Source organism: Arvicola amphibius, chromosome 2 (assembly GCF_903992535.2).
Source record: "Arvicola amphibius chromosome 2, mArvAmp1.2, whole genome shotgun sequence".
NCBI classification, from domain to species: Eukaryota; Metazoa; Chordata; class Mammalia; order Rodentia; family Cricetidae; genus Arvicola; species Arvicola amphibius.
Window position 1 is genome coordinate 176,629,471 of NC_052048.2, and position 23,509 is coordinate 176,652,979.

General features: G+C 42.2%; 1 protein-coding gene across 2 annotated transcripts in view; it reads right to left on the reverse strand.

Annotated features, from left to right (window-relative positions):
• Positions 1-3,005: 3,005 nt before the first annotated feature.
• Tnpo3 (transportin 3) overlaps positions 3,006-23,509 on the reverse strand; it is a 78,933-nt gene continuing 58,429 nt past the window's right edge. For both annotated transcript variants that reach the window (XM_038318013.2, XM_038318014.2), the window contains 6 exons: positions 22,495-22,589; positions 20,310-20,466; positions 19,953-20,120; positions 16,966-17,078; positions 4,946-5,043; positions 3,006-3,506 (listed from right to left, as the gene is read on the reverse strand). In XM_038318013.2, coding sequence (XP_038173941.1) covers positions 4,983-5,043; positions 16,966-17,078; positions 19,953-20,120; positions 20,310-20,466; positions 22,495-22,589 — 594 coding nt within the window. In that variant the 3' untranslated portion in view covers positions 3,006-3,506; positions 4,946-4,982. The remainder of the gene's footprint in view (positions 3,507-4,945; positions 5,044-16,965; positions 17,079-19,952; positions 20,121-20,309; positions 20,467-22,494; positions 22,590-23,509) is intronic.

Here is a 23,509-nt window from a genome sequence, read left to right on the forward strand (position 1 = left end):
CTCATTCCTTGACTGCTTCCAGGCCCAGAAACTCCTCTGCTCTGCCAGACTGTTCAGTTGTCAGCCAGCTTTGCCTCAGTGGGGTGGGCTGCCTGGCACCGGGATGGGTGGGTTGGGGAGACCCGTCAGGAAGTCAGCTGGGCCTTCACAGACATTTACCTGGCTGACTCTGCTTCAAGGAGAAAGCAGACTGAGGTAGATGTGGAATTCTGAATGTGTGCCATCTTAAAAACTGCCCAAACCTTCCCAGAAGAGTGAAAAAAACTGGGTGCTAGTCCCCTCAGACTGCCAGAATCTGGGGTCCTTTTCTCTTTCTGATACCAGGCTGCCCTTAAACTTTGAACCCCTGACTCTCTGTCCTCACCTCTATCTCCTAAGTGCTGGAGTAATCTATGAGTTTAACGGCCGGGGATGTAGCTCAGCGGTTGAGAGCTTGCTCAGCAATGCACAAGGCCATCTTTGATTCCCTGTAACACACATTCAAAATAAAAAAGGCTGACAGGCGGTGGTGGCGCACGCCTTTAATCCCAGCACTTGGGAGGCAGAGGCAGACAGATCTCTGTGAGTTCGATGCTGGCCTGGTCTGTAAGAGGTAATTCCAGGTCAGGCTACAAAACTACAGAGAAACTCTGTCTTGAACCCCTACCCCCCCACCCCCGCAAAAAAAAAAAAAAAAAAAAAAAAAAAAAAAGGCCTAGCTGTGTAAAAACCCTTACGGAGCCTGCACTACAGAACCGTTTGCAAGCCGGGCAAGAGCCTAGAGATTTAAACACACAAAGACATACAGACAGAGACACGGGTCATCCTTGAAACAGAAATGCCCCAAGAATGCCCCTTTACTGTGTACCAGAGCCGCTTATATAGGGATCCTTAACTGATAGCCACGCCCCAGCCAAACCCACCAGAAACCACTCTCCTGCCATCAGGAATGCCTGAGGGTCTCGTGCTCAGAGCAGCTGCAGGCTGTCTCAGAGCAGCTGCAGGCTGTCTCAGAGCAGAGGAAAACAAATTGTTTACAAGAAATGCAGGATCTGGGGGTGCACTGCTCCCAACATAGCTGGGTATAATGCTTATGCCTGTAATGTAATCCCAGTTCTGAGGAGGTGAAGACAGGAAGCTTAGTAGCTCAAAGCCAGTCTGGGACAGCGTGTCTACATGAGTGGAGGGTGACTGAAAACTAAGTCTTGTTTTCATGCATGTGCTACTAGTAATAGGATATTACATGCAAATTGTGGTTCATCACTGGAACCTGGCTCACAGGAATATTATCTAGCCCACACAATTTTTTTCACTTCTCATTCCAACTCCCATTTGGTTTCCTACTGTTATTTTGAAGTAAATACGAGAAATAATAGTATAAATATCTAGTGTGTATCCCAAAAACATTTGGGGGGCACTAAGGATGTGACCTGTCACTGAGCAAGATCCCCAGCTATTAAAGAAAAACATGTGTGTCCTCCACTTCAGACATACACAATAAATAAAATTTGACAAATAAGAAGCAGGGCTGGGGATGCAAGCTTGGCTATGGGATGTGTGCTTTCATGGGAGCCTTGAGTGTCAAGAAGTCAAAGCCTTCAGACCCTATCTCAAGATGGAAACCTTCATTCCCCCACTTCCCACAACACTTTAGTTAATTCTTTCCTACCCTTTTAGTTTTAGGACGCCATCCAAGATACTGTATTTGGTTAATGTTTTACCTCGTAGGCCTGTGAGGTTTTTTGTTGCTGTTGTTGAGACAGGGTTTCATGGTGTGTCCCTGGCTGTCCTGAGACTCACTCTGTAGACCAGGCTGGCCAGATCCGCCTGCCTTTGTCTGCCTCCCAAGTGCTGGGATTAAAGATGTGTGCCACCACTGCCCAGCCCTGAGGTTTTGATATCAATGGTTTTAAGTACAGAGGGCACAGAAATGTCCCTCCTCTGGCCTCCATGATGTGTGCCCCCCTCCCATGCACATATATACATACATCACATACACACTAATATGTTCACCATCTTATTAGCTATGGCATAACTTCACAGGTGTATCATGTCAAAGGTGATTCAACTAAACCTTGTTTTTAAGCTTTTGGCACGCACACACGCGTGATTGCACACACACACACGAGCACACAGTTCATTCCCAGTTTATGTGTTTGTGACTATATGACATGAACACAGTTCGTTTTCACTGAGGCTGCATGAAAGATGAGAAAGCAGCAGAAGCTACAGAAAGGAAGAACCAGCAGTTTCCTGAAGGGCATGACTCCTAGGGCGGAACCTGCCTTTTTAAACTCTGCTCAGAAGCCCGTTAGGCTCCACAAAGGCTGATTATACAGATGGATGAGCCAGATTCACGTTGAAGCAGTGAGGTAGTGAATGGAATCAAAAACAAAGACTGGTAAAACTTTAAAAATTGGTTTTTTTATTTTTTTATTTCTATTTTTTTCTTTTCTTTTTCTTTTCTTTTCTTTTTTTTTTTTTTGTTTTTGGTGCTGTTGATTCATCTTGAGATGCTTACACCACAGGACAGAACAGTGCCCCTGTAATCTAATGGCAACACAAGACCACACTCCCTCATTAAGGTCTGTTCTGGGTTCCCTGCTTCAGCCTCATGTCCCAAGAGGTCAATTAATTTTCACACTTTTTAAGCAAAATACAAGTAGTCTTGTAAATACATTTCCTCCATAGCCTTTTTTGTTCTTGCCCCTCCTATGTCTGGATGAATAATTCACTAAGAAAAAGAAATATTTAACACACATTTATATCCCTTCCACCCGCCTCAATTTTGGTTTTTCTCCCCAAGGCTGATGACTTAGCATGTAAATTGGAGTGGACTCAGCAACTCAACAGAGCAGGGTTGGGCTCTACAGGAATAGCAACTTTGGCCCTGGCTAGTTCTGACTTTCATCCCTGATGATGACAGAAAGCAGAACAGGCTCCTTGTCTGGATGCCTCTAACGGTGGAACGGCTGGGGTGTGCATGTGATCCTTCTACTCATGTTTAAAGGAAGGACAACAGAGGAGACATGAACGACTCTTTAATTCCAAGTGTAGCCATGTTTCTCATTTGACTTCCACATTTCCCTTAGGGAACGTGCCTGTCTCACAGAGAGTTCTCACTGTTATGTTTCTGTATGTGCACTGCATGCTGGTGTATGTCTATCGTGGGTGCGTCATCTGCTACCAGGTGAATGGTACAGTTCTGCTTTCATCCCAGCTTCCAGGGTTTTTTTTTTCTTTTTCTTCTTCTTTTTTTTAAATTTCCTTGAATTATTTTTCCTTTTAGAAAGAAGTTCACCAGGAAACTAGTTCCCCTCCCACCACGCCGGACAGGCTGCGGCCACCTTTAAAACCGTGCTGTTTCTCCATCACACCCCAAACAGGAACTCCTCAGGATGCCTCGGGAGGTTGAAGCTTCTCCCTGTCTGGCGGCAGTGAAGGTCCCTCTGCCACAATGGAGGTTTCTGATTGTGGGACACAGTCTGGGTTGTTTTCTTCCTGTCTTCTAATAAAAAAAGACATTCCTGACAAAAGAGAAGAAAGACTGTTGAGAGCTGGGCTCCAGAAGACGGTGAGCAGGATGAAAGCCGCCTTGAGGCACACTATGCGTTTGCTCAGGCACTCACTGGGCTCTGTTACAGAACTCAGGTTAACACGCACGCAAAACCAAAGTTTGGCTTTTCTCAACTTGCAATTAATTTCATGGCAACATCAACTTCCCTAAACCACTGCCTGCAGCATGTCTCCAGTGCTGAGCTGCAGACTCTAAGGATGATGTAAAGGTTGGGAGGAAGCCAACAGAATTGAGCCTTCCATGGTAAATCACCAGAAAAGCTCCACTTCAATCTCTTAAATACTGGGTTTTCATTCAAGATTTAGTTTGAAAGAGGGCTTTGTTTACTAACAATGATTTAAACTCTATGGCAAGACTGCTGAACTGATGTGCCATCTATTATAATGGCTAAAGTGAGGGCTCTGGTACTAGAATCCTACTCCTGAACTCCGCCTCCCCCAGCTTCTAACTGTAACATTTAGCAAATTGTTACATATTTGACTTTCAGTTTTCTTCTTTGTAAAATGAGTACAAGTAGCAGAAACTGATAGGAAGATTCTCTTGGCTAATATATTCAACACACAGGAATGGTACCTGACACTTAGTAAGGGCTTGAGGAAGATAAGCAGAGAACATCTACAGCTGCCTACAAGCAACCTTTTGAGGTCTATCAATGCATTGACAACCTCAGACGATGTCATTACTTACTAAAGAGACAACCTTTAAAATAATTTTTGGTGTGGTAAGATACTACTGAACATCACCTTGACCTATTAATGCATTCATTACAGAAACAACAAGTAAGTGCCAGATTCAGAATATTGTCTATTGAGTGGGACAATAAATGTCAAAGTGTGGGCTTACAGAATTGCCTTTCTTAGGCAATAAACTGGTAAGTAAATTTTACCACGTAGTCAATCCTTTCCTTAGCCGAGCTTCTCACACATAGAGAAAGTCGACCACCAGGAGACATCTCGAGAAACTGCTGCTTTCCTACAGCTCCTTGGCATATTTCAATCACAGAAACAATAAGAATAAGCTGCTCACACATTAATTCTGGCAAACTTGCCTTAGAAGATTGGTCCCAGGAATTACGGTCACCACTGTTCTCAGCAAAGGTTAAAAAGTACCAACTTGATTGTTACCACACACTTATTAGGCTAACTATTAGGGAAAAATGTTTTCAGGTGCATCCTGCAACAGTTCCCCTCTATGGAAAGGAAAATGGCATCCAGACACACGGTTAATCTGCCTGCTCTGGTCCAAGACAATCAAGGTCCTGAAAAGTCCCAGGCACTGAGATAACTGCACACTAAGTTCTTTCTTGATTTCAGCAATGAGCCTTAAATGTAACCCCATTCTCAAGTCTCCCCACAAGTCCAGAAAGACCCCGAAGCATATACAACTCACCTGGACGACAGGCACAGTGCAGGAGTGTGAGCTTGAGCTACCGAAACAACCTGGTGAAGTCTCGCAAGGCCCAGCAAACTTGCTTACATTCCTCGGCACTAGAAGAGAAAGGGTGGGTGGGTGGCGCTTGACTGCAGACAAGAGAGCCACCAGGCTGGGGAGTAGCAGAATGCCAAGGCACACCGGAGAGGGCTCCAACTCTGCTAGAAGTGACTTCCATCAACTCATGACTGAGATCTTCCCAGAACTCAGGTAAAAATGAACTTCCATAAATGAAGATAATTATAAGCTTGGTGGTTCTCAAGAAATGAACTCTGGAGACAAACTGTTGAGGGCTGATCTCTGGCTCTTGTGTTCATGGGCAAGGACACTCATCTTTCCTTAGTTCCCTCATCTATCACTTACTTCATGTTGCTCGGGGACTCAAATTCATTCATATAAATAAGACATTTATGACAAAAGAGCAATGAGCAAAACCAACTCAATAAATGTGAGTTTCTATGACAATACTTGAAGTTCCTGAGGCAAGGAACCCAGAAGCCCTCAAAGGAAGACAGCCAGCAGATTCCCACAAGGCTGGGAGCACTTTCACTCTATGAGCTCTGCTCAGGTAGCCCCCTTCCCTGTTCTCATTCACAGACAGATGCTGTTTCCAAGGCCTCATCCAGTAACTAGGACTGTCAGCCACTGATTTTCTAGTGGACAGGATGCTCAGGATCTCCTCTTGGATGGAGGGGGAGAAAGAAAAGGGTTAACACATGTAGAAAAAGAGAACAGGACTTGGTTCTTGGCAAATGCTGAGATGCCCCAGTATTATTATAATATATAAGCCCAATATTCATCTGACTCTTCCCTTTGTCTGACACCCATCTAGAAACCAGCGGAGGCAAATCTCTCATTCTTCTAGCTATCTCCCCAACAGCTCTGCTAACTGAACCTGGGGCTAAGCCAAAGCAAGAGAAAGGAAGCACTTCCTAACACATCCTCTCCTGACTAAGAAACCCAGGCACAGGGATACAGCCTAGAATTCAAGAAGACTTGCCATCCTGTGCTGGTTAAATACCAGAGGAAGTAACTGGTAAGAGCTAGCAACAGAAAAGGTATCAAATGCCCATCTACAGATTCCCTCACCAAGTAGAAAGGTCCAAAATTGGTGTTTTACAACAGAGTGGCACCCAACGTGGTAACAAACTCCACGTAAAACCTGAGAGGGCTTGAAAAGGAATTCTAGACACACACACACACACAAAACCAGAGTTTAACACAACTTTTTGCTGTTTTCTAGGGCGTGCTGCAGAGAGATTTCCTGACTATGATAGACCACGCCCTCCTGAAAGATCACCATGAACACCTTCAGAAAATTACTTCCGACTGAGATGAACCTAGCATACAGGATACACCATGAAAGACCTGATTAACAGTGCCCCCATACAGCACGAAGCAGTTTGGAGAGAAAAAACTACATCCATATTCTCAAATCTTGTTTATAAATGTTCTTTTACATTTAATGGGGGATATGGATAATTTGCATTGGTATGGATTTTGCTTTAGTGATATAAATTTAAGGTCAATTTTGTTATATGTAAAGGTATTTATGATCTTGATTAAGGTATTGTGTAGTTCATTAAAAATGTAATGTAAATTAGGAAATATAGGTTGTTAATGGATAATCATCAGTAACAGTCAAGTTTGTAGTCATGTTAGTTAGATTTTCTAGATATATAGAGATATATTTCAGTTAGATAGGCATTCTTCATATCTTTCAAAGACTACAGAATATGGCATTTAATGTTTTAATAACTCAGGGTTTTTCATGACAATGAGACACGTCTGCTCCTGGCAGCACCAATCTACTTCAAGAGAAAGATGGACATCGAAGAGGCTCCTCATGGAGTTGGTTAGCCATTTGGGCAAGAAACTGCTCTTGCCTGGACTGATGCGTAAACTGGACATGAAGAACTCAGAGAGAGAGGACTGCTGAACTTGCCTAAAGGTGAGATGATCCTTCAGGGTTCCTGATTCATGAAAGAGTCTGTGAGACATTCTGCAGGACACAGCAGAAAGTGACTGAACTGCCTTTGAAATTTCCTGCTTTATGGAAATGTCTGCTGGATACTATGGGCCTGAAGGCCGAAGATGGATGCCCCAGTGGTACAGAAGAACTTTGGGTTTAGACAGCGAGATGTCTCTGTCATTTCCAGAGTTTCGGAAGTTGCTTATTTCTGGTTTACTTAGGTAATATTATATCCTTCTGGAGTCTGATGGAGTTGAAGAATAAATATAGTTTTCCTTAATTATGATTAAAGATAAAATAGATATAAATATTGTAACTGTAATTCTTGCTTGATAACTGTTTGGTTATATGTAATTTTACTATGTTAAAGTGAAAGCCTTTCTTTTTTGTTTAAACAGAAAAGGGGAATTGTTGAAGGAGGTCCTTCTACATTTGTGTTGATTTCATTGGTTGAATAAAGAAGCTGCCTTGGCCTTTTGATAGGGCAGCCCTTAGGTGGGTGGAGTAGACAGAACAGAATTCAGGGAGGAAGAAGGCAGTGTGGCAGACGCCATGGCTCTCCTCTCTGAGACGGACGCTGGTTAGACTCATGCCAGTAAGCCACAGTCAAGTGGCGATACACATTAATGGAGACGGGTTAAACTACTTTGTGAGAGTTAGCCAATAAGGGGCTGGAGATAATGGGCCAGGTAGTGTTTAATTAATACAATTTCCATGTGGTTATTTCGGGGGTTAAGCTAGCCAGGCGCTGGGAACACAGCCTGCCACTCCTCATTACAACACAAAATGATGAAAAACCTTGATTCAGACTCCAGGAGTTGACAGAGTATTTCAGAAATTTTCTTCTAGTTTTTCTCTGCCATAGGCATGTAATGGATCAACAATACCCTTTCTCTAGCATAGTGGGAGATTGAACCCAGGGTCTTGTGCGTGCTATGCAAGCAACCTACCACTAAACTATATCTATAGTCCTAACACTTCTACTGATTTAACAAGCTTTACTAACAAAATTATATCTTTTAGTCTATTTAAAAATCAACAGCATATGCTAAGGAAGCAGTCAAGTGCATGCAAGCTCATGTCATTCATGTCTCCAATATTAGGAGGGAGGGTAAGTAACCTACCAGAGGCTGCTGTGTGTGTTACAACAAACCACTAAGAGAGAGGATACACAAGGACCCCCAAAGTGCTGGAGACTCAAGAATCTTTTATTATCCCAATATCCTATATGTTTAAAATTTTACCCAGTTTTCAATGGAGGTCTTTCAATTTAACCCAGACGGAGGAATACCTCTATATCTAGCTCCTTTTTGAGAGTGAGAAAAAAGAGCATTGAGATTGAGTGCTGAGAATGGTTGTGTGTGCCCTTAGTCCAGCACATGTGAGAAAGAGACAGGACGATCTCTGTGAGTTCCAGACTAGCTTGGTTTAAGTCCTAGGCAAGCTATGGCTACATAAGGAGACCTTGTCTCAAAAAAACCAAACCAAACCAAACCAACTAACCAATCAAATAAACTCCAAATAAGTTAATGTTTAAAGACAAGAGAACTGTGGTGAATAGCAAAGTAGGTGTGGTGATTTGAGTAAGACTGGACCCCATAGACTCGTATATTTCAATGCTTAGTTACCAGTGAACTGTTTGAAAGGATTAGAAGGATTAGGAGACAGGCCTTGTTGGAGGAAATGTGTCACTGGGGTTTCAAAAACCTATGTCAGGCCCATGCTCTCTCTCCCTGCTGCCTGTGGATTAGGGTGTAAAGCTGCCAGCCATAGGGCCATGCTCCCAGTGGTGTGTTAATAAGAATGGCCCCACAGGCTCATATATTTTAATGCTTAGTCACCAGGCAGTGGAACTCTTTGAAAGGATGAGAAAAATTAAGAGGTATGGGCTTGTTGGAGGAAATGTGTCACTTGGGGGGTAGGGTTTTAGGAGTTTTGAAAAGCCCATGCCAAGCCCAGAGCCTATCTGTTTCTCTCTCTGCTTAAGAACCAGGACACAGACCTGGCAGCTGCTTCTCCAGCACCATGTCTGCTTACACGCCATCATGCTCCCCACCAAGACAATCATGGACTGACCTCTAAAACCATGAGCAAGCCCACAATCAAATGCTTTATTTTTATAAGAATTGTCTTGAACGTGGTGTCTCTTCACATTAGTACAATAGTGAATAAGATAGAGGCTGGAGCCAGGTGGTGGAGGCACACGTCTCTAATCCCAGCACTCAGAAGGCAGAGGCAGGCGGATCTCTGTGAGTTCGAGGCCAGCCTGGTCTACAAGAGCTAGTCCCAGGACAGGCTCCAAAGCTACAGAGAAACCTTGTATCGAAACAACAACAACAACAACAAAACAAAACAAAAAAACAGAAGGTGGTATCAGGGACTAGTAGAGCATTGCTGCATTAGACCTGACCATGCCGCTTGTTGGAGGAATATGGAAGACTTTGGACAAGAAAACTGGTTAGACACTTTAAGCAAGGTTAAATGGGCCATTGTGGTAGGAGCATGGAAGACAGTGGTATTGAAATCAATATAGATCATGACAGCTCAGCTAAAAAGGTTTCAGCAGAGGGGACTATTAGCAAGTGGCCTGGAGACTGTTCTTGTGATTTTTTTTTTTTTTTTAAGATAGGGTCTCTGGGGGCTGGAGAGATGGCTCAGAGGTTAAGAGCATTGCCTGCTCTTCCAAAGGTCCTGAGTTCGATTCCCAGCAACCACATGGTGGCTCAAAACCATCTGTAATGGGGTCTGGTGCCCTCTTCTGGAGTGCAGGCATACACACAGACAGAATATTGTATACATAATAAATAAATAAATATTTTTTAAAAAAAGATAGGGTCTCTGTGTGCAGTTCTGGCTGTCCTGGAACTTGCTCTGTAGACTAGGCTGCTTTGCACTCACAAGAGATCTACCTGCCTCTGCCTTCCGAGTGCTGGGATTAAAGGCATCCCATCTCCACCACCTGGCGATTCTTATGCTATTTTGGAGAAGAATATGTCTGTTTTCTGCCCTTGTCCAAAAAAGTCTGACTGAGGCTAAATTGAGGAGTTTTAGATTATTAGCATTACCAGAGATTTCAAGACAGCCCACTACTGACTCTGCCCTGCGGTTACTAGTGGTCACTCTATAATGAAAAGGATCAAGCTGAGCAAGGAAAAATACAAAATGTACAATTTGAGGAGAAAAGGAACACCAGAAAATGTAATGAAATAATGGAGCTTAATCCTGTGCTCAAGGAGATAAAAAGTTTAAAGAAAGGCCTGATGCTAAAAGGAATAAAGGGAATGGTGACCTCAGGGCAAGATCCCACCTAACTAAGCTTCCAACCTGGGAAAAGGACTTAAAGAAAAGCATAAGCAGGGAAGGGAACCATCAACAGAAAGTTGATACAAATGTATTTGAATTAAGGAGCCAAGTTCCAGCTCCCACAAGCAGCAGAACTTGGCAGCTTCAGCTATGTGGTTCTGGCTTTAGAGTTAAGGATACAAGAAAGGGGTTGTGAAATCTCCCTTCTTGGTTAAATAAAGGCCAGGTGTGTGCCAGGGGTATCTCTGCATGGAGGCCCAACGATACCATTGCAAGAAGTTGTAAAGGTGAAGCGTGGATTGTGTTGGAGACCCCAAGATGCTGGAGATGCCAGAGCAGTGTGATACGCACGGAGGAAAGCCCAAGAGAGAAGTGCATTGCAGTCAACACTGAAGGGAGCTGAGGTCTGAAGAGTGACTGGGTGAGACACAGGGGAGGAATCTGGACTCTGCCCAGCTGCTTTTGGTGCAGCATTTCCTCACTGTGCTTCCTTCCCTCCTCTATGAAATAGTCATGTGTATTCTGTGCCACTGAATGCTGGAGACAGGTGATCTCTTCTTTATTTTGATTTCACAGAGGGTGACAGTTAGGAGACTGTCATGAGTCTCAGAAGAAACCTTGGTCTTGAGACTGTGAAAGACTATGGGGACTTTGAAGTTGAACTGAATGCATTTTTACATTAGGATACTGCTACAGGCCTATGGGGACCCAAAATGATAATGGACCAACCCTCGGAAACCTACAACTAAATGTTTTCCTTTATATGAATTGCCTTGGTCATGGTGTCTCTTTACAGGAATAGACAAGGATGTTCTATTCTAAACAGGAATATGAACAGTAAGGATGACGTAAGTCTCCAATCAGCTCCACTTCTGTGCCCAATCCTATCAATGACTGGCAAGAGCTCCAGCTAATTTTGAACTTAAATGACCTTGGTGGGTAAGCCCACAAGAAAGGATCAAAAAGCTCAATGAAAAGATAAAACAAAAATACCCCCTACACACAAAATACGAAAACAAAATTTTAAAAAGCCCTTAAATGTCAACACTATTTTCTTACTGTGGTTCTTATGGCACTGACTAGTTTCTGGTCTCAGATTTTATTTTCCAACCCCTATTACTATTTTCTATATTCTAGTCCCATAATTCCAAGTCTTTTCCCAAATATGCTTATGGCCACTATTTCTCAACCCTCATAATCCTAGGCAGGTGCTAGGAAATTTGATCTGGTGTCTTGGTAGACAATGACAGCCTGACCAGTGAAACACCCCATCTGGTCTCTAATTCCAGTGTCAACACGTCCTATGTTCAGCACCTTTTAGCTTTAAGAGTGTCATGCATGGTATGATGTCATGTTAGGCATGGACAAGTAGGAAATAATGGCAGGATTTCTTTTAGTCTCAATCAATTTGAACTGATGATGGCTTATCATGTTTTTTCTTTTTTCTTCAGAAAAAAAAAATGTATTCTAAGATGATAAAGCTCAGCTTTCTTCAACTTGACCAAATAAGAAAGCTGGAGAATTCATTACCAACACCATTTGCAAAGCAGGCCAGGACTTGCTACAATGAAGCTGAACCAGTTCACCCTCCCTGCTAGGAGGGCAAACAAAACAGCGTGTTGAGACAAGAGTTAGAGAACTTTAAAACCAAAAGGGAGACTGAGTCATGCACAGGTTCAAGGACAACACACACTAGAGAATTACTAAGAGAAGGTGAGCAATCTCAAACCCCTTTTAGCTCAAGACTACAGACACATGCACGCAAACACGCATGCACGCACCTGCCCCAGCCTGCTCTGGGAGCTGCAGAACTTAAGGCTACTTGGTTCAGTTGCCTTCTCACTGAGCAAGGACCAAGGATACGGTTACTCACAATACTGCTTTACTTAGAGCCTTTTCTTTAGCCCTTTCACGAACTAGAATGGTGCCTGTGACTTGATTTTAGACTTACTCATTATTCTATCCATCATATATTAGCCCCATCAAAAGCATATGGGCCTGTGGAGACATATTCCAGAACGTGTGGGTGGCTGCTGTAAAGCTGGCAGGAGACATGCCCCAGCTAGTTTTGCAAATAGGCAATGACAGCCTGGCAGTTTCTTTTCCAAACAAAAAGGAGTTAAACTTCACGGATCATCTATTATGTGTGGGAGCTTCGGGGTTCCATTTGGCATCTCTTAATGACCTTACAGGGTAGAACTAACCTCATTTAAAGACGAATTAACCGAAATGAAAATAACAGCATAATGACAACAGTCTCTGGAGGATTTCCCCTAGGCTTCCATTTGCTTCAAGGAAATTAGAGCCAACGAATCATGGTTTCTGTTGACCAGCAAGATGGAACAGACAAACAGAAGCAGGGAGAAGCAACGTTCTCTTGAGACCACAGTCATGTGAAATACCACCCGTACTATAAAGTCACAATGAAAGGAAATCAAATCATTTCATAAGGTCACCGTAGTCTATATATGCTTACCTGGTACAAGGGAATCCCTACTTTAGAAAATGTATCACAAAGGCCAGTTACTGTGCTAATTTTCAGTCATGCATATCAGCTGATATAAAATTAAAATATCAGTTCTAGGGCATGACCTTTAGACACTTAGTAAGCTACAAAATAACAGTTCTCCCCACTCCCCCCCCCCCCAACATTTAGCTAAGACATTATAGTACAGGGTGACCTGAAACTATATAGCTCAGGTTGGCTTTGAACTTACAATGGATGATCCTCCTGCCTCAACCCTCCATCCCCTTTTAAGACAGTTTCATGTAGGTTAGATTGGCCCCGAACTCCCTATGTGGCTGGGGATTTATTTTAAATTTAAAATCACCTTTGCACTTCCACCTTCCCAGTGCTAGGATTATAGACATAAGCCACCACACCCAGCTCAGAGACTTAATATTGTTGTCATATCAGCAACAGCCAAAGAAGTCTACTGATTTAGTACAATAACTAAAAAACTGCAACAGTATTACAGAAACAAAGATTTCTACAACTCACATGGTATCTCAAGTACTCCAAATGCCCAAAACAGTCTTGAAAAGGGGCAGCAAAACTGGAGGTCTCATAATTCCTGATTTCAAAATTCATGATACTGTCAAAGTAATCAAAACAGCATGACACCGGCAGTGAGACAGACAGCCTAGAAGCAAATCCTCATGTAATGGTCAAGAATTTCTTGACAAAGGAGCTAAGACCATTAAAAGAGAAGAAATAGTCATAAAAAATAAGCATGTCCTAACTGAACAAAGAATACAACCAACAGAGCTGAAAGCAGCCACAAGATGGGAGAAAAAAACCTACAAATCATGTATCTCATAGGGAATTAACAGGCCCAATACACAAGCAACTCTACAACCCAACAGGAGCTAGGAAGGCGCCTCACACAATGATCCTAGTACCAGAGAGGTCAAGCGGGAAGCTCACCAAGGACAGTAAGCTCCACCCAACCGGTGCTATACAGTAGGGCCTTGTCTCAAGAAAAAAAACAAAGTAAAACAATAAAACCAACCAAACAAACAAACACAGAAAGGTCATGGGACTTAAAGACTTTTTTTTTTTTAAAGATACAAATATCCAAAAAGGATACTAGGCTTAAATTGCTAAAGTAGCTACTAGTAAGAGCTGGAAGACACTGAGAAAAAGAAACCCTGTCCTCAATAACCATAAACAAACAAATAAATAAAAATAAAGAGTCCACAATAAAACATTTTGCCAGGTGGTGGTGGTACATATCTTTAGTCCCAGCACTCTGGAGGCAAAGGCAGGCAGATTTCTTAAGTTCCAGACCAGCCTAGGCTACAGAGTGAGTTCCAGGATAGCCAGGGCTACAAAGAGAAACCCTGTCTCAAAAAACAAAACCCAAAATCCCCCAAACCAACCCAACAAAATAGCCTGGAGTAGTAGAGGGACAGAAAACTGTAATTAGGACATTACTATGTGATGGGGGGAAAAACCTATTTTCAATAAAAGAAAAAAAAACCTTGAAGTCCTCTAGCACCTCCCATATCAAAAAGGTTGATAAAGATATGGAGAAATTAAAACGCTGTACACACCTAGAGGAAATATAAATAATGAAGGTACTCTGGAAAATAGTGTGGCTGCTCAAAAAAATTCTTTTCCTTTCTTTTTTTCCCCAAGTACAATAGTTTCCAGTATAGCAATCTCACTGCTAGGCATAAACGCCAAAAGGAATGAAAGCAGGGTCTCAAAAGAGTATTTGCATATCCATGTTTTAATCTGTATAATTTATTTTTCCAATCGAGCATGGTGGCAGATGCCTTTAATAGCATAGGCAGAGGCAGGTAGCTCTATGAGTTCCAGGACAGCCTGGTCTACAGTGAGTACCAGGATAGCCAAGAGCTATCAGAGAAATCCCGCTCAAAAAATAAAACAAGATTTATTTATTTATTTGTTTGTTTGTTTGTTTGTTTATTTTGGTTTTTCGAGACAGAGTTTCTCTGTAGCTTTGGAGCCTGTCCTGGAACTAGCTCTTGTAGACCAGGCTGGTCTCGAACTCACAGAGATCCGCCTGCCTCTGCCTCCCGAGTGCTGGGATTAAAGGCCGTGCGCCACCACTGCCCGGCCAACAAGATTTACTTTTAATATTTGTGTCTCTGTGTGTGTCTGTCCATTCATTCATCTGTTTGTCCAGAGGCCGGAAAAAGGTGCTGGATCCCTTGGGACTAGAGTGATTTTAAGCTGCACAACATGGGTGTTTTTGGGCACTGATCTTGGGTCCTCTACAAGAGCAGCAAGCACTCTTAACTGCTGAACATTATCTGTTTATTTGTAGGTGTATGTGGTTAGAGGACAACTTGCCTGCAGTTTCTCTTTCTGCCATGTAGGTCCCAGGGATTGAAGTTAGGTTGCAGGGCCCAGACACAAGCCATTTTTTTTCTTGTTTTTTTGAGTGAGGGATCACTATGTAGCCCTGGCTGGCCTGGAACTTGGCTATGTATATATAGACCAGGCTCACAGAGATCCTCCTGTTTCTGGCTTGTGGATACTGGGATTAAAGGTTTGTCTCACCATAATGGGCTCACACATCCATGTGTAATAATAGTATCCATGTTTATGGTAATGTTATTTATACCAGCATGATTCACAGTAGACCTTAAATGTGCACAAACAGAAAAATAAATAAAACAGGGCATATACATGGCTAATGCTGACTGTCAACGTGACAGATTCTAGAATCACCTGAGACAAATCTCTAGGCATGTGTGTAAAGGAGTTTCTAAACTGCGTTAACTAAGGAGGGAAAACCTACTCTAAATAAGTGTGGCTGAATACAAGAGAAATCCAGCTAACTACTATTGTTCATCTTCTTTCTTCCTGACTACAAATGAGATACACCTCCTGAGCTCCTACACCTTAACTCCCCTTCCAGACCCTCCAGAGCTATAATTACAGGTGGATTGTGAGCTGCCTCTGATGGATCTGAACCTGCCAGACTCTCAGTACACATGTATCTTATCCTGATACCACTCTGTCTGCCTCTGCTTTCTGGCTACCATAAGATGAGCAGCTTTGTTCTATGTCCTTCCAACATGACGTTCCTTTCTCATTATGGCCAAAATTTTAAAAAGTAAAAGCATGTGTCACCATGTCTGAATTGTATGATTTTCTCATCTATCACATGTACTTTTTTTTTTAGTGACTATTTACTAATGCAGACATATAATGAATTATTTAACCATTCTCTATTGATGGATAATTTTATTTCCAGGTTGTTTTTTTCTTCTGACATTATCACCCTGGCTACACACTCATTCTTTGGCTTGCACACCATCCCACAAGTGTAGGAATAAAAGCCTGTACTTAAGATTTAGACAAATTTTAAAGGCTCTACCTATCAGTTACAAAATTCAAATCGAGTAACTGCCATGAATACTATGTAGAGACCATAATGTCTCACACAGACTTTGATTCAAGGTTACATTTAGAAAACAACACTGTATTTTTATTTTTGAGATTTTAATACTGAAAAACTGAAAACCCATTTCCTAATAGGAGCAATAAAAGGTATGAGTACTTTAATGACTAGTAACTAGTTTTAAAGACTAACTAGGAAGACAGTCACATTACATTTAAATTAAGATATAATGCACTGTAAATGACTCATGAGCCTAAAACATCTCAGAAATGTTTTATTTTATTTGCACAGTATTAAAACTTTAAAATTTCAAAAGAATCTGAGTGTTTTTAGGTTTGGGCACTGTGGTAGTTTGAATGTAATCGGCCCCCATAAGCTCAGGGAGTGACAATATTAGAAGGTGTGGCTTTGTTGGAGTGGGTGTGACCTTGATTAGAAATTATGTGGCGGTGAGCTTTGAGGTCTTATATGCCCAAACCATGCTCAGTGTCTCAGTCTACTTCCTGTTGCCTTCTGATCAAGATGAAGCCAGCACCACGTCTGCGTGCATGCTTCCATGCTCCCCTCCATGATGATAACATGCAGTGTAAGCAAGCCAGCCCTAATTAAATGCTTTCCCTTTCTGAGTTGCTGTGACCATGTGTCTTTACAGCACTAGAAACCCTAACTAAACAGGCACTCTAGTTGATTAACTGAAGGCCACATCACTGTACGGCATGGCGAAGTTGCCGCCCACTGACTTTTTATGCCATTCATGAAAAGCCAAGTCTAAGCAGCTATTTTCTGTCTTCCTTTCACAGGCCCCGGCACCACTCACCACTCACCTAGTGACTTGCTTGTGGAAATCTGTAAGTTGTTTATGTGTCACCGTGACAGCTCCCACAGTTGTCTCCTTTGGCAAACCTTTCAAGGAATTCTCTAGCCACCGACAGAAGGTCTGTATAGAGAAATTAGATACGAGTTTTAAAAGGAATAAGATCTGGCGCCTACAGATGCTAACCAACCCCAGGAGTTCCCTTGAGTTGGGCCAAATAAGATTAACAAAATACTATCCTAGGCCTTCAAATGTTCTGGGTTGAACAAAACAAAAGCAGGTCTATCTTCTCTTCAGAGGGACAGAGGGCAGCCATCCTTGTAAGTGAAGTCTCTTCTGGATGAGACTCTTAGTCTGTTCCTACCATTAATATATTTATTTAAAAAATTACTAGGTGTCAGAAAACTCTTGAGATCAAATAACTTAAAGATCAAAAGCAATTTAAAATAAACATCTGAAAATCAGAAAGACCAAGGAAGGTGTTGCTAGCATGTTCCTACAGTCTAACTTTGAGAAGACAGGAAGAAGCTTGGAAAAGATCAAATCAAATGATGAAGAAATGAAGGAACACCTATGGATATTACAGACAAGCAAGGTGTAATGGAAAATATTGATAATGACTGTCCCGCAACAGCTTAATTTTTTTTATTTTATTGTATGTGCATGTAGGGTGAGTACACTGCTGGCATAAGTGTCTGTGTATCACAGCGCAGTGCCTGTGGGGCCAGAAGAGGGGTTAGATCTCCTAGAACTGGAACTGCTGATTGGTTGAGAGTCACCATGTGAGTAGTGGGAATCAAACCCAGGTCAGGAGAAAAATTAGCCAGTTTTCTTAACTGCTGAGCCATCTCTCCAGTCCACAATGTGTGGCTTACATAGCCAGGTATGGAGACACAAGCCTATAATCAAAGCACTTGGGAGATGGATGCAGGAGGACTGGGAATTTCTGGCCAGTCTGGAATACATAGGGAATTCCAGACTAGATTAGGCTATATAGTCAGATCCTGTCTTAAGAAAAATAAAAAACAAATTAATCAACAAGACACAGACACACACCCTCTCTGTACACATTCACACTGTCTCTTTTTGCTTTGTTTCTGCAATATGAACTAAACAGAAACGCTCAGCTAACCTAAAACTCACTATGTAACTAGGCTTGCATCAAACCTGTGGTGATCCTTCTGTCTCTAGCTCCCAAGTATTGAGATCAGCTGGGATCACAGTGTGTGTCATTATGTACCTGTGTTTTTAAAGCAATAAAGCAGATAGAAAAATAAGGAACTCAGAATTAAGTAAATGAGAATTTTCTCCTTTACAAGTTTTCAAAATAGTACCATGGCCTAAATGGACCTCCTACTCTAGGTATCTATATAAAATTTTTTACTATAATTATGAATTGTGATACTTAATTAGGAACATGCTAAAATTGCAGTTAACTAAACCTGAGTTGCTTAAACCATGTACTTTAAAGGTTCCTTTAAACAATTATCAAACTGGTAGTGATCAAAACACTTCTTTTTAACACATGCACACACACACATACTTGCACATGCACACACAAATGCACGCACCCTTTTTATACTTGTACTGCTGTTTCTTGGGGAAAGAGTCAGGGATGTATGATTTCTGGGTCAGGTGATATAGAAACCATATCAGAAAGCATCGAGAATGAGGATTTTAAAGTCATCCTGCCCAGGGACTGTATTAATTCAGTTTCCTTGTAATATCTATCTATGAACTAAACAAATAAATACCTGAACTACAGTACCATTATGCATTTTTATTACTTATTTATTGGTTCTGGAAGATAGTTTATTTTAGGCCCTACTGTGTATTTTCATAAATGGCTTATACATTAACATTAAAAATTAGAAATCATATTTTTCAAAATAATTTATAGGGTATTATACTGTGTCACTATGCTCAAAGCTCTGACATGGTAGCTGGAGATATGACTCTGATTAAGAATTTGCCTCTCTTGCAGAGGACTATGGTTTGGCTCCCAGCACTCAAATGACAGCTCACAGCTGTCTATTCCTCTAGTTCCAAAGGAAGCAATGCCCTCTTCTGGCCCCTGCAGGTACTAGGCACAAGTGCTGTAAACATATATGCAGGCATCCATACACACATAAAATTTAAAAAAATCTTATATTTTTATATAGTAGGCATAATATCATTTGTGATTACATAGCTAGTACTGAAACTACTTGAGGCAGCGAGGGTCATTTAACTGCAGTATCTGTCACCCATGAGCATGAGGGTTGAAGTAACCTGTGCATTATTACATACCCTTAGAAAATGTCCAAGGCTGGGGTACAGACGAGTAGTATACCACATCCTTAGCATGTATGAGCAGTCCCTCCATTCCACATTGAATGGAAAAAGGACCCAGTCAAATCTAGGTGTATATACTATGGTTTACTTCTAATACTTGTATCCCTACAGAAACTTTGGTTAATTAAGCATCAAGGATCATCAATGTCATCCTGTATAGAGTCCAGAGTGATTGTACATTTCTTGAATAATCTGCATCTGGGTATAACTAATATATAAGTATCTCTTCCAGGCAGTGTTGATGGACACATGCCTTTAATTCCAGCACTCAGGAGGTAGAGACAGGTGGATCTCTGTGAGTTCAAGGCCAGCCTGGTCTACAGAGTTCCAGGACAGGCTCCAAAGCTACAGAGAAACCCTGTCTCAAACACCCCCCCCCCCAAAGTATCTCTCTCAAATGAATAGATTTCCCATGGACTAGACACAAGCGAATCCAAAGCTTAGTACACACTTCTGGTGATATTACAAACATCAAGAATCCAGTAAGAAATGACTAGCTTTCAATGGGCCCCTTTACTTACAAATTAAGCTTAGTGATGTGTCTAAATTTGGTTTCAAGGAAATATACAATACAGCTGGTTCAAACTTAGGGCCAGTTTTAAGGAACCAAAGCTTATTAGGTTTGGGAACTGCGAGAACAGGCACCTTATGAAAGAAACTTACCGGTCTGTCAACCTGCATGATCTCCCAGAGCACCTCAGCAACATCTGGTAAGGTGTAAGGGGGCAGACAGAAGCAGCATGTGTGGAGCAGCTGGCTTACAAGCTGCTGTCCAAGCTGGTTCATCACCTGTCCAATCAGTTCCTTACGCAATTCAAAATCCTCTTCATGCTGTAAGACAACAGGAGCATACACTAGGAAAAAGGGTTGTGCAGTATGCAGCACTTAGCACAGATGGCTGACATCTAGAGGTTAGTAACTTGGTCAGTGACTGATCCCCTATGGTACAGGTCAACTAAAACAAACCAAGTACACAAAAGAGACAGAAAAAGCCACAAAAAAAGGCATGTTTATACTCACATCATTTGCTACTCCTGTGTGGATGAGGTCTCGTAGAAACCTCATGACACTGCAGTTGGCATCTCGGTGGTCCAAGGTGGTAGACGCAATGGCCCACTGTAAGATGGGGATGACTACTTGGCTTCTCAGTAAGGTGACAGGGCTACGCTGAATAAATCTGGTATGTGAGGAGAAGTTAGGTATTAATAAGATTAGGCTACAAAAGCAGCCAAGATAAAGGATAAAAACCATGAAACAGTAAAGGCCACCAGGTGCTGGGAACTCTAGGGAAGGAGGGTTAAAGCAGAGCACAGAAGACGCCTCGTATGATTACAGCGGTAACCACTCCTTAGACCCTTCTCAGAGCCCAGAGTGCAAAATATCAGAAGTGAATCCTGATGTCCACTCTAGAGTCTGTGTTTCAAAAACAAGTGTAGGAGAATGGATTTTAGTAAACAGATCATTCTGGAGGAGAATGTTGATAAAAGGGGAGGTGTGTATACACGTGTGTGGGGGGACAAAAAAGGCACAGAGAAACCATACTTTTCACTAAATTTTGCTGGGAACTTGAAGCTATCCTTTCTCTCAGAACCTTGGAGACCTTCTGCAGATATGGGCACTGCCCAGCGCGAGAGCTCACTGGATGCCACCAAACGGTGAACCCATTCCAAGGAGCCCTGCCCTTGAAGTTATTCTTTAAAAACTCTTTACATACATACATATGTATATAACTAAAAGGGGGAGACCAGTGAACCAGCTATTCTCAATTTCAACTCAATGAGATCTGGAATTACCTGGGAGACAGGCCTCTGGGAATGCCTGTGGGGGTTATCCTGATAAGGGTAACTGAGGTGGAAAGGACACTTGTTTTGGGCGGTCCCATTATTTTTTTTAAATATTTATTTATTTACTATATATAATATTCTGTGTTCATGTATGCCTGCAGGCCAGAAGAGGGCACCAGACCTCATTACAGATGGTTGTGAGCCACCATGTGGTTGCTGGGAATTGAACTCAGGACCTCTGGAAGAGCAGTCAGTGCTCTTAACTGCTGAGCCATCTCTCCAGCCCTTGGGCGGTCCCATTCTTTGGGTTGGGATCTTAAGCTGCATAAAAAACGAGAAAGTCAGCCTAGCACAGCTGCTTCAAGCTCCTACTGCTGTAACTTCCCCACTGTGACAGACTAAAGCGTTAGACTACGCAAAAGGAAACCCTTTCTTCCTTAAGCTGCCCGACAGGGTATTTCATCACAGAAAGAGGAAAATTAATTAGCAGTCAGACGAAGTTGGACATGGTGGTGCACATCTTTAATTCCGGCAGGTAGATGTCAGCCAGGCTAGTCTACATAGTGAGCTTTCAGGACAGTCAGGGACATGAAGGGAGACTCTGTCTATAAAATAAACAAAAACTAGGAATCACTGGTTCTATCTTAAGGATGTTCAGTTTCTTCAAGAAGTAGAGTAAAGCAGGAAACAATGAGAGCAGCACGCGACAGTAACACTACTGGGGATTACTTGTGTGTGCTGGCTAGTTCAAGTCAATTTGGCACAAGCTAGAGCCTTCTAAGCAGAGGAAGTCTCAGCTGAGAAAATGCCTCCATAAGATCAGGCTTTAGGCAAGCCCGTAAAGCATTTTCTTAATTAGTGATTGATGTGGGAGGGCCCAGCCGATTGTGGGTGGGTTCAACCCTTGCCTAATGGTCTTGGGTTCTATAGGAGAGCAGGCTGAGCAAGCGAGTAAGCACCCTCCATGGCTTCTACATCAGCCCCTGCCTCCAGACTCCTGCCGTCACCGCTTTTGATAATAACTGTTATATGGAACTGTGAATGAAATAAACCTTTTCCTCCCAAAGTTGCTTTTGGTCAGTGTTTCATCACAGCAACAGTAACCACGAAGACATTGGGTAAGCACTATTTTATTTTCATTTGATAGTGGGCACTGAGCTCGGAGTCTCCACTTACACACATTCCTAGCCTGCCTAAGTACATTTTTATCTTGTGCATATTCCTTCCATGTTCCCACCTAATACCCCCTCTCACCTCTGCGTATAGGGCAGCTCACAAAAAGACTATGAATCATTAAGCTACTTTTCCTGATGACCTCATTTTATAGAGAAGGAAATAATAAAATGTCAGATGGCAAAATTAAGCAGTGACAAGAGATGAGCAATTAACATTAAAAAGTCTTGTTCTTCAGAAGGACTTACCGGGTGGCTAACCTGAATAGGTCATCTACAGTGTCGGGGTGATTTTGGAGGCCATTCTGCTGTTCTAGGAGCTGAAAAGTGGGAATGCATAGTGCCTAGAACAAAACAGTAATTTTAAAACAAATGCTTAAACATAAATGTCAGTATTTAGACTTGCCAAACATTATAGCAAATACAAGTAGAAGAAGCACGTAGGAAATGACAAGATTGTGATAGGCAGAATAGAAAAAGAGAACTCTTGACCAATTCAAAGAACAAGCTTATATGTTTAGAGAGAGAGAGAGAGAGAGAGAGAGAGAGAGAGAGAGGAAAAGATCAAAAAGTCACCTATTAGGGGCTGAGGAAGGAGTCAGCTCAGTAGGGAAGAGCACCTACTATGCTAGCGTGAGGAACTGAGTTTGGATCTCCAGTGCCTGCAAAAACAGCCCGATGTGCCTGTAACCTCAGGTTTTTTTGAGGGGCGGTTAGACAGGCAGATGCTAAGAGCTTACTAGCCAGCTGGCCTTGTGGGAAAAGCTTCTGCTTCAGTGAGTGACCCTATCTCAGGGCAATAGGCAGAAAGCAGGAGAAAAACACCTGATGCTCTAGTCTTGTCTCCAAATGTATACACACACACACACCTATACACTGATGTGTATATCACACATACAATACAGTTAACACACAGAAGACATTTTAGGGACACAAGTACATATTTCAGTTGATCTTTCTACTTTGGAAGACAGTGTCACCGAGCTCCTGAAACTGGGGTCACAGTGTACAAGGTCGGTCTCAGACTCACAGCAATCCTGCTTCAAATTCCTGAATAATGACAATATAAGCATGCACCATCATATCTGAATCTTTAGTGGAATGTTTAAAAACTTATTTGTGTTCATGAATGTGGAGATCAGATGACAACCTAGGTATGGACCGTTGTTGTTTTTCTGTCGCACGTGACATCCAGGTCTGAGAGCTTCAATTTCCACAGGAACCATGAGATTATAGATGCTCACACCACTGTAGCTGATGGGAA